The 12,497-nt window shown below is 35.7% G+C and overlaps 1 protein-coding gene across 1 annotated transcript in view; it reads right to left on the reverse strand.

Moving 5' to 3' along the window:
• Window positions 1-3,011: 3,011 nt before the first annotated feature.
• Window positions 3,012-12,497, reverse strand: part of LOC116413594 (splicing factor, arginine/serine-rich 19) — a 38,670-nt gene continuing 29,184 nt past the window's right edge. Inside the window, exons 18-21 of the mRNA XM_052894450.1 lie at window positions 11,376-11,452; window positions 10,268-10,328; window positions 9,445-9,491; window positions 3,012-8,993 (exon numbers count right to left, since the gene is read on the reverse strand). Of these exons, the coding sequence (XP_052750410.1) occupies window positions 8,654-8,993; window positions 9,445-9,491; window positions 10,268-10,328; window positions 11,376-11,452 (525 nt within the window). The 3' untranslated portion in view covers window positions 3,012-8,653. The remainder of the gene's footprint in view (window positions 8,994-9,444; window positions 9,492-10,267; window positions 10,329-11,375; window positions 11,453-12,497) is intronic.

A 12,497-nucleotide genomic window follows, 5' to 3' on the forward strand; every position in this document is an offset into this window, starting at 1 on the left:
AATATGCTCTTTTCTTGAAAGTTACAATGTCGTATTGATTGTAATATTTTGGTTTAAAAACTAAACCACGGAACCGATTTTAATAATATTTCTGTAGGACCGATCTATAATTATGTCCTTTCAAATACAAAAAAAATACAAATCAGTTTACAACTGACAGAATTATGAGGTAAAAAAATATATATATATATATATATATATATATATATATATATATATATATATATATATATATATATATATACGCAGACGAATTGAGAACTTTTTATAATCGGTTGAAAATAATAGAATGAGTTACGAAAGTCAGGGTGGGCCGTCAGCTTGTTTGCCATTCTAAGTAGCATAAAAAAATTTCGTCCATGTAAAGAAATATGCATGTCGACAACCAGTAGGGGTGAAAGGTTATTGAATGGCGACCACGTACAAGCACAGTAAAGGACGATTCCCCACTAAATGGAGCGACAACTTTAAAGAGGTACATTGCAGAAAGTCAATGGATATAAGTGGCTCAGAACCGTTCTTTATGGCAATCCATATAGGAAGCCCATGTTCAAAAGTGTATAGTTGCCAGCTAAAATTAATACAAAAGTAAAGAAGTCCCACGAATATGGGTTTAATCTTAAACAGAGTGTTTTAAAAATATGCCTGTATGAGAGTCATCATTCAACAACAAGAAGGTAAGCCAACCTATTTCAGTTTACTTATGCTTCAGGCTATTGCGGTCAATAAATAGGTATATTTCTACTCTATTTCCACTTCCTATGCCACTGTGTTAGGTTGACTGCAAGAAATCTCTTTTAGAGATAAGATTGTTATTAACTTCTTGTTATTACTGCATGCTTTAGTGCAATAAAGTATATATACTGTTTAATTGTTAATTTATCGAAACAAACATTACAGTTCTAACTGTGGAAAATACATGACTAAATAGAAAATCAGTGCATGCACCTAGACCAATATAATACAATGTAAATATAACGCAAGAATTCGTACATTCAATCCAGCCGTTACATATTCATAGCGCAGACATGACATCCACTCCTGCCATCATTATCATGCCAAATCGATGTGATGAACGCTTAAATAGAGACGCGGCGACCCTCCGCCGTCCGCCGTTCGCCGTCCACCGTCCGCCGCCCACCGACGGTTTAATTCGGCGCCCGCTACACAAAACGGACGGATCTCATTTGAATAGGTGTTTGGCGGTTGTTTAATGCTAATTCCGATATCGGACGAGTCGCCAGCGCGACAGCCACCGTCGGATGTTGTACTCAGCTGCGCGGAGCGATACAGATGTCATTAGCATCTTTTTAACTGTTCATCGAACAGTGAATGTTAAGTTTCACTATTAATTGGTGGATCAGAGGGGAAAGGGATGGTTAGTAATGAGATTTAACAGCCCCATTGTTAGCAATACACCCTAGCAGGTCGACCTCCGCGCGGTTCTCCCTGGAAACCATATTGGTTAATTCTTGTTCAATTGGTCACTATGGGCAAACTGACCTGCCATCATCCTCACCTGTCACCCTTCACTGGTGCCCCGTCGGCGTATACCGATAGCGCAGGCGAGGCTACAATTACATCTTCACTCATTAAAAAAAAATTGGTGGTCAAAAAAGCTCCTTCCTTGCTCCGTCAGTTCTAAACCGATTAGGAAAATAATTTTTTATGAAAAGATATATTTCAGATTGATCCCATAGAAAATTTAAAAAAATCTGTTCAGATTCAGTGTTACTTTTTAAATGAAAACAACTGGTTTCGACACAATGGATGTTGGTTTATTTTTTGTGGAAAATGATCTTAATTATTATTATGGCTAATTACTGACTTCTTGACAACATTTTAATTTATAAACATATTAGCACATTCATATGATATTGTAGCAAATATTTTTATTACAGTAAGTCTATACAAGTATTTCATCTTCTATCTATACTTATAATAAATCTGTAGAGAGGTCAATTCTGTACATGAAATATATTTCCAAAATAACTATCAGGCGGTGATTAGTGATCGATACTGATGCCAAAAATGCAAACAGTAAAATTTTTGTCCGTCTATCTGTATGTTCGTTATAGAAATAAAAACTACTCGACGGATTTTAACGAAACTTGGTACAATTATTCTTCATGCTCCTGGGCAGGTTATAGTATACTTTTCATCACGCTACGATCAATAGGAGCAGAGCAATGAAGGGAAATGTTAGGAAAACGGGAGAAATTACTCAATTTTTAAGCTTCCGTCGCGTGTACACCCTTAATGGGCACATCTTTAAAATGTAAAAATGTCCATCCGCGCGATGCCGGGACGGGCCGCTGGTATAAACAAATAAAGTAGAAGGATCGTAAATAAAAAGCAATATTTTTCTATAAAAATTTATTCATATTCCACCTATATGTATGACATAATTTCAACTATTATTGTTGTAACATACTTGTATCTATACAAATAACAACAGCTCGATTAGTTGCGCCCGACGTCATTACAACAACGCACCAACATACATACATATACGTAAAACTCGACTATGTCTATAGCAGTCACAAGCACCTCAGTTCGATGACCGACAATTAATAATTATCAAAAAATATTCACTATACTCGCGTCTACTTGACATAAATAATAACTACCTACATATTAAACTTACCACTTACATCTCATAACCATTGTTTTCATTAAACTATACATTTCACTGAAATAAGTTACATTTAAAACACATATTTCCATTTATTATAAAATTAATTTCAGACATTTTATTATTACATTTAAGTTAAAATAGAACACTGAGATCTCAAATGTTACATACAAACTTAATAGATGCAAAATACAATTAAATATACAATATTAAATTAATATGTAAGTTTTAATCTGAAATCACTTTTGAGTAAACGATATAATAAATAAAATAAAATCATCAAAACGAGTTAAAACTTATAATAAATGTGTATTTATAAGTTTTTAATAAAAAAATTACATTTAAGTTAGGTCTTATAATAGTAAATCCAAATAATATAAACTGCTTACGGTGTTTATGAAAAAAATAGGATTCTTCCCATTCTTTCTCATCCCCATGACGGTCTAAAGAACGTATCACAATAAAAACATGTAGGGGCCAAGTTTATATTATAAATCATTGAATTATTGTCAAATTATCAAGTTTAACCACTAAAACATTGCAGTTAAATGTGATAATGTAACACAGTAACGGTGAATACCTCAAGAGTACACCATACGATCTGTGTTAAGCTTCTATTAGAACTAGAAGTTTGAAGTTGATACAATTATTTCAATTTATAAAACAATGTATAGACATCCCAAGTGCCTCCAAGTTGTGTACAAACACAATGAAGTAAACAAAACTATTATGTCTACCCCTAATTCAAATGAGATAGGAACAAATTGAATAGTTATTAGCAATTATCAATTGCATTGTTTTATTTCAAAATTACGAGTATTTACGTATAAATAATTTACCATACATTTAATTACCTATTTTTAATGGTTAGCTACCTAATTGGCTGAATTTTTACAACCTTATTCATGAAAACTGGAATCTCACTACAAACTTAGGTTTGAAAGGTGCAATATGGCAATTAAATTATAAGGTACAGAGGCATAACACATGTCCGTAATGAGGGATACCCCATGAGCGACACAGTATACTCTGTTAAGCCCATCGTACTATTCGTTTATAAGAGATTTAACGTTTTTATGAATAAGGGGATTAGTTTTTTAGAGTAATGTATTTCAAACACTGCCCGCTAGAGGCGCTTAATAACCAATCATAAGATTTTAGACTCTAATACAAAGACAATAGTGTTCACATTTCTAAGTCAGCACCTATACCGTTTTATTATTAATATACATACATTCTCGTTGTCTGCCTATACATAACATTGGATAACATGATAGTTATAATTCATATATAATATTCATAAAAATAGAATTTATTGTAACAATTAGCATTTATTGGCAATCAATTATATAAACTAGGGTACTATATGTATATATGTAGAATCGTTGAGCACAGCGCCAATATAATATTACATATAATCATATATCGAGTCGGCTAGTAGGTTTGCATGTTATCCTTGCCAATACCTCACAACGCAGGGGGGGAGGGATTATTAGTAACGTGGAGTACCAGTCCCATTGCTACCTTTTTTAACGGGTGATAATGCAATGGTCACCCTACCTGCGCTATCAATATACACTGGCGGGGCACCAGTGAGGGATGATTGGTGAGGATGAAAAGGCAGGTCAGTAAGGCAATCGTGATAATTCCATGGACTAGAATTAACCACGATGGTTTCCAGGGGGAACCACGTGGAGGTCGACCTGTTAGTGTATATTGCTAGCAATGGGGTATTTAAACCCAATTACTAACAATCCCTTTCCATTGCTACCAATATGCCCAACCTGGCCAACCAGCCCGTGGTCCCTCCTTGAAACCACTGTGCTGAATTCCAGGTGAATTCATCACGATAGACTAACTGGCCTGTCTTTTCATTCTCATCTGTCATCGCTCACTGGTGCCCCGCCAGCGCATGCCGTTAGCGAAGGCAGGGTTACCATTCCATTATCATCCATTAAAAAAAACCTCACAACGCGGCGCAGAATTATCATTTATATATGGCTGTATAAAGGGCGGTTTCGGAGGAGTTTTCACCCGCGAAAGTTCCAGTTGTGGATTGAGCTCCCTGCCGAGGTTTTGCTTAGAGACTGCAGCATGGAGTTCTTCAAAAAGGGTACGTTAAGGTTTCTTCAGGGTGGACAACGTGCACGTGACACCCCTACTGTCGCAGGCGTCCATAGGCTACAGTGACTGTTTACCATCAGACAGATTGCATGCCTATTTGCCAATTTCGTGGTATAAAAAAATGTATATATTGTAGCTTTGTAAAAATGGTTTTCCTTCTTTTTTTTTTTTAATAAAATACGAAAGCCAGATAATTTCCATAAAAATAATACATACGGAATATTTGAAGGCACAATCTATTCAAAATTACAATATAAACCGTTATCATTGTTTCCCCATCTGATATTACTAATGTGAATGTGAGTTTGTTTGTTTGTTACGTCCTCCTCAACTCGACTCTAACTGTCATAAAATTTGGCATATACCTATTTGGCATATACCTATTTGGCCCGTAGTAGGAGATACGCTACATATGAGTAACGGACAAAGTCGCAGGCGTAGCTAGTATGGCATTGTTTATCCATCCATTACCTATTATTTATGTACCCCATTAGAGGAGGTGAGAGCTGCGTGAGGAAATATATTTCCTCATTTTTTCACTCCCTGAAGGTGGGATCAGTTAACTACATAATTTTTAACAGCTGTTTAAGAGTGTCGCGTCACATGGTGCAATAGTGGCTACAGATATTGCGTTATCAATCAATACATATAACAAAATCAAAACTGATCGCTGTCTGTACATGGAAAATATACAAGAAAAACTATTATAGGGATTTTTAGAATTTTCATCCGTTTGTCTGTATGTCTGTATGTCTATACGTTTGTGCACGCTAATCTTAGTAACGGCTTAACCAAATTGAATGCGGTTTTCACTAATGTGTTGCGGTTTGCTTCCCTCAACATTTAGTGCTTATTTTTTTAGGCTAAGCGAGGAAAATAGAGTCTTTTTCACATTCACATTCACATAGTGTTTGTTTTATTGCAATCGATTCATAAATAAAAAAGTTACATCAATCTAAGGAATCACATATAAAATGCTATAAAATAACCGATCAGTCGAATTGGCTGAAACATTTTTTATACTTATTGAGTTTAAATAATATATATATAACTAAATTATTGTACGTAATACTGGACGTTTCTCGTTTACACTCCCACGAACACGGGTCACGATAGATACCTTCATGCAGACTCATTCAAGTTTCAACTTGTCATTCATATATACCATACCATATATGTATATATATATATATATATATATATATATATATATATATATATATATATATACACACACATATATACATATATGTACACAGGCAACTGAGAAATGCACGCATTGCCATGGTGACCAAAAATAACAGAAAAAGTTCATTCTCACTAAGAATATTTTTCTACCAGGACAACGTTTTTTATTTATCACAAAATTAATTAAATAGATCAAGTAATTCCTCAAGATCCACATCAGGGTTGAACAGCGGCAATTTACAATTTTACACAAATTACAATTTTCCAGACGTTTTATTTAATCTTTATGTTTTTTTTTTCTATTGCGCCCACGCAGGGTCTCTTATTTCGCATCGTATACCGTCATCATTGCACATACGATGTATTTTTCTATTATATCCGTACAGTTCTACGATATAGTTTCTATCACACTACAGGCAGTAGAACGAAACGGACTTTCTGCCCGTACCTAAGAACAAGGAATTACATAGAAGAAATGATAAAATAAAAACCGTAAATCATACGGTTGTCTCCTCTCTTCTTATGCAAATACAATTAGTAAAAAGAGGACGAAAGATACACCATCAGTTGCTATTTCTCACTTCATAGCAGGCTAGCGTATAAGAAAATGTTTGATATGTCAATTATTTGTCAATGTCAAATTTTACATTACTAGATTATATATTCGACACAGTTTATGTAGACAGTATGCGAGCAGGTTGTATCTGAATTTGGTAGGGCTATACGGCCGTATAACATTTTCTTTACACTGGCCTACTACGAATTGGCAGTTTTATCACTCTTCTATGTAATTCCTTGTTCTTAGGTCCGTACAGTTCTACTATTTGCAATATGATTTTAATCATAATACTTTATAACACTAATTTATTCCACAATTAAAGATACACGTCTATTAAAATAGGTACAATATAATGAGCAAGCACCACCGTGTTCATAGTACGTATTATTTACTTTACACTACATACGTATTGAGTATACATTTTTTATACAACATAGAATAGCAAACAAGCTGACGGCACACCTGATGGAAAGTGGTAACCGTCGCCTATAGACATGAGCAGTACCATGGACGTAACAGAGTATACTGTTTCGCCCATGATACCCCCCATGCGTTGCCATTCCTGAGGACTCAGGTGTTATTCCTCTGGACCCTGTAAATTCACGCCATATCCCACCCTTCAAACCGAAACACAGCCATGCAAACACAACTGCTTCACGGTTGAAACACGAATGGGACAGAGGTACCCAAGCAATCGACTTTTGTACAAAGTCTCCCTCTCTGTTATCAATATACATTAGTGGTAACGCTTACTGTACGTTCCTCTATACAGTGGCTGGTTTAACTTATTATAAATCGTTCGTGGACTTCACGATATATGTTTATAATTTAAAATACATATTACATTAAATTTCGCAATATTTACACATTTTTTTTCCAAAACAATACATGTTTAATATATTTTATATATTTGTCTCCTTTTTTTTTTCATAACAATTATTGTACTTCGTCGTTGATTACTTTCAAATTAGTTGAAAAAGTATAAAATTCGATCGTTTTTAAAAATCACAACCTTTTACAAACAAAACGAGTATTGTATTACAGTTGCTACACTGACGGACTGACGAATAATTTATATTATATTTATTTGTGTATATATATAACATATATATATCGTATTTAAAAACGATAAAAAAGCATATATTAGTATAGCTGTTTACAGGCAATATTATAATAAAACCAAAATATGGTACATAAGTCACAACTACGCCTAAAATGACACCTGGAGGTGAAACAATTTTTTTTTTTTTAGAAATTTGTAAGCTTTCCATTTTAGCCTATGAAGTAACAGACGTGTGCGGGCATATAGTGTATTGTATACGGCCAGACGGAGTGCATCTCTTTTTCATTCCACTGTCACATTTCTTTTCTCTTTTTGCTTACAAAGTAATGTGTGTGCAGTTGGTATATAATGGAAGTGTGGAGTATACTCGTGACTTGATATGTAACAGTAAATGATATATTACAAGATTTATTAACGCAGCGCTACTCAGGTCGTGGATTATAAAAAATTTGAGAAAATATTTTAATTTTTACATAATTAGTATAAGTAATAAATAAGCGAGAGTTATTAAAGTTCGTGGTGTAGTTATTTTAACATTTGTAACACCTGAAAATTATACGATATTTGTTGCCAATCTAAATTTTTGACACTTCGTTAGTATTGATAGATACTATATATATATGAAATCTTAAATTATATGGACATATCTAGTTAAAAGAGATAAAAAAATGTATATACAAAAAAAAGCAAAATATATAAAACAAGTATTTTTTTTTCTAAGTTATATATTGCTTCTGAAATTTGGCGAAGAGTTCATGTAAAATGTAAAATATTGACAAGATAGAAATGTATTCAAAAAGTTACAGTTACCATCTGTCTAAGATTTTCTTGGAAATATTCCTTTAATATATTCTTCGTACAGTTACTAGCATACGGAATGCACATTTGGCATGTTCTTTTACTCCTACTGCATTCTTCTACTGGTAGAAGTGCGAGGGTGACACAACTGATTTTTTATTCTCCTACCTTTTATTTGGAGCAGATAAAACTGTCACTTTACGTCGCACATTCTCGTTGAATGTCGATAAATGTTTAAATATGTAAAACTATGAGTGATCGCACGTGCTGGTCCACCGGGCGCGTGTCACGGCTGGCGGCGGGGCGGCGCCGGCGGTGCTGGTGCTGGCGGTGCTGGTGGTGCTGGTGCTGGTGGTGCTGGTGCTGGCTGTGCTGGCGGCGCGAGGCGTGCCAGCGAGTACGTCTCTGGCTGGAAGGTGGGCGGGCACTGCAGGTGCGGGTACTGCGGCCGCGCCGCGAACACCTGCCGCAGCCGCCGCACGCCCGCCGTCCCACTACTACCGCCACTACCGCCACTACCGCCACTACCGCCACTACCGCCACTACCGCCACTACCGCCGCCACCAGCACCACCGCCGCCGCCGCCGCTCGCGCTGCCCGCCTCCGGCTGCCGGCCACGAGCCCAGCTACAGACAGACACACCGCTTATTATTACATCTCCACCTACCTCCACTAATATACAGCAACTATCAAATATGGAGGGGACAGGGATAGTTAGTAATGCGATCCAACAGAGGGAGACTTTGTACAAAAGTCGATTGCTTGGGTACCACTGTCCCATTCGTGTTTCAACCGTGAAGCAGTTGCACAATCCTAAATAACACGTAAGGTTATTTTAACTCTCTCTTTTAATTCGTGGAGTCAAACTTATCACATTACAGGTGGTTACAGCAGGCTCTCTAGACAAGTGGCAAGCGAATTCGTCGATGGAATCGACAACGCTAGCAAGTCCGTGATGGAATGAGACATCCGGCGTTTCTATCTCATTCTATCTCACGGACTCGTCAGTAATGTCGATTCCATCGACGAGTTCGCTTGCCACTTGTCTAGAGGGCCTGGTGTGTGTATGTAAATTACCTGTCAGGCGATTGTGCCGGTGATTCGGTTCCGCTTTCACTGTGCACCTGTATAAAAACAAATATACATCTATTTCTCTGTTTGCCCAATGGTTGTGATAACTGGTAGAGAACACCGTTCGGTTTTAAGTACAACAAACGCATCTACAACTACAATGTGCATTAAAATTTAAACAAATCTTTAGTTATTCTCTAAATGATTATAGTGTTAGTTTGTCTTAGTTGTTGCTATAAGCTATGTTACGTCCGCTACTTGAGAAGCAAATTGTAAAATTAAGTAAGCATTTTTAAATGGTACCTCTGTCCCATTCGTGTTTCAACCGTGAAGCAGTTGTGTTTGCATGACTGTGTTTCGGTTTGAAGGGTGGTATATGACAGTGAATTTACAGGGTACAGAGGTATAACATCTAAGTCCTCAGGAATGGCAACGCATGGGGGTATCATGGGCGAAACAGTATACTCTGTTATGTGCATGGTACTGCTCATGTATATAGGCGACGGTTACCACTTTCCATCAGGTGGGCCGTCAGCTTGTTTGCCATTCTAAGTTGTATAAAAAAAAAGAGGTGGCCCATTCTATGCCGGGACCATGCGGCAAAGGATTTGAAAATGTATTAGCTGAATTACGAATAATTTACGTAATCTTAATGAACAAATATACATAGAATTTTTATAGCAGTGATTATTTTTAATTTAACTGCACTTTGGACAGTTCGGTGGCTACCAATTGGAGTGCATAGAAATATGTTACTCGTTAAACTTTTTATTTGAACATCATGTATATATTTATTTTAAACTCAACAGTGTAAATACGGCGGCGGTACCTTGTGGCAGCGTCGCAGCGAGTGGCGCCAGGCGTCCGCCGGCCACACCAGCCGCTCGTACCTGCAACACACGCCGCACACGCCGCACTCGTGTACAGTGACACACATCACCACTATCGTATTATTGTACTGATCACAATTATAACTTTAGTATACCAGACCATGTAAATAGGCATAAGTGGGATTTGTCGGTGTTGGGGCAGTCGCTCTGCCACTTGTAAATTTAAATAAAAATAATATATTTTTAATATAAAATCCGCCGCCAAACACTTATTTCGTGCATCACCACTGCCCAACGAGCCTCTCTCCGCCCACCACTAACTATAGGCCTATAGGGATATCGCCTATAGAGATAGGATTACCAATTTCTCCCTAAAAAGGGATTGCTAGCAATGGGTTCTAACAGCCCTATTGCTAGCAATATACTCTGTCAGGTCAGCTTCCCCGTGACCCCCCTTTACCCCTACAAACCAATAGTGATTAATTCTTATCGAATTCTTCACGAGGTACCAACTGACCTGCCTTCATCCTCATCTATCATCTATCTACAGGTACCCTGCCAGCATATACCGATATCACAGACAGAATTACCATTCCATTTTCACTTATTAAAAAACCCCTCGCCTATATATACATACATACATACATACATATATATATATATATATATATATATATATATATATATATATATATATATATATTATTTTTAACTCTTTAAAATATTTTAAAATCCCAAAACAATTTCATTGATGAAATAGTATTAATATAAGATAATAAAGATCCCAATCTCTTTTACTCCCAATTCTTGATTATGCCGATACTTGTTATCTGGATCTTACGGAAGACCAGCTTAATAAACTTAAGCGTCTTCAAAATGTTTTTATCATAATTAGAACTAACAAAATTTATGTAGAAGGAGCATCGTTCACTACTCGCTCCATTTGATCGTATCAGTGATAAATGGTCATATATATATGTATATATATATGTATATATATATATATATATACATATAATTGTCTCTAAATAACTACTTTGCAACAAAAAGTATATAAAAATTATTACAATTATAATATAAACAATAAAATTCAAAAGCTACACGAACCCATCTTTTCCCTTGACAGAAATCGGTTTCCCGTCGCGACTCCCAGCGGAGGAGCTCTGCTCTTCCGGACTGCGGCCCTGAATGATCAACAAAAACATACATTACTGATATATTTATGGATAATTTCATTAATTATCTATTAGCAGCAGTTCACGTTATGATTATTTGTCAATTTAAAAAAAAACAAATTATTTAATGTTTTAGTTTACTAGTGTGTTACGGGTGCAAACCCCTTCAAAACCATACTACAACATACCAATACATATTGCAAAGAATGAAGACACAATTTTCAAAGAAAATTGATAAAAAGAAATACCACATGGCGGTAAGAGGCCAGTATGTTTCAAGTCGCGAACGTGCGGTGTATATTTTAGGAATCAATCACGATTCATAGATATAACTAATATTATATAATTACTAATTTTAAATACTCCGTGTTAAATTATATTAAACCACATTGTGAACTTAAATAGTATTCGTTTTTTAAAAAACCTATCACTGACCGTCAGAACGTAATTAGTGTATAGTGTATCATCATACCAGCCTTTAACTGTCCACTACTGAACATAAGCCTCCTCTTTGGGGGGTTTTGCCAGTAGTTGCCACGTTTGGCAGGCGGGTTAGCAATCGTAGTTAGGCTTTAGAGATGTTTTAAGAGGGATGCTGCTGCCCATCCCTGCCCGCCCTTAGTCGATTCTTACAATGATGATTTTATGCCGGGATCACACAGTAAGTGTATAATAGTCCTTAAATAATTAAACATATTTAAAGGTTGTCTAATCTGTTTTTTAAATATGACACATAATTCATCGTGCTGTACAGCTGTGAAATAAACTTCCCGTGAGTATTTTAAAATAGCCCGTCTAGCAGTTCCTTAAAAAAAAAAAATTAAAATCATTCTATCTTTCCAATTTAGTTTAAATATAAAAGATGAAAAAGACTGTCATCATTGTGTTTTCTTTTATTTGATATTTATATGTTGTATCTAACATACATACATACATATATATATATATATATATATATATATATATATATATATATATATATATATATATATATATATATATATTAATTACGACTTGACCGATACTGAAATGAAAGAGCGTTGTTAAGCAGAGC

Source organism: Galleria mellonella, unplaced genomic scaffold, assembly GCF_026898425.1.
Source record: "Galleria mellonella isolate WM207_F2 unplaced genomic scaffold, CSIRO_AGI_GalMel_v1 utg213, whole genome shotgun sequence".
Taxonomy (NCBI): domain Eukaryota; kingdom Metazoa; phylum Arthropoda; class Insecta; order Lepidoptera; family Pyralidae; genus Galleria; species Galleria mellonella.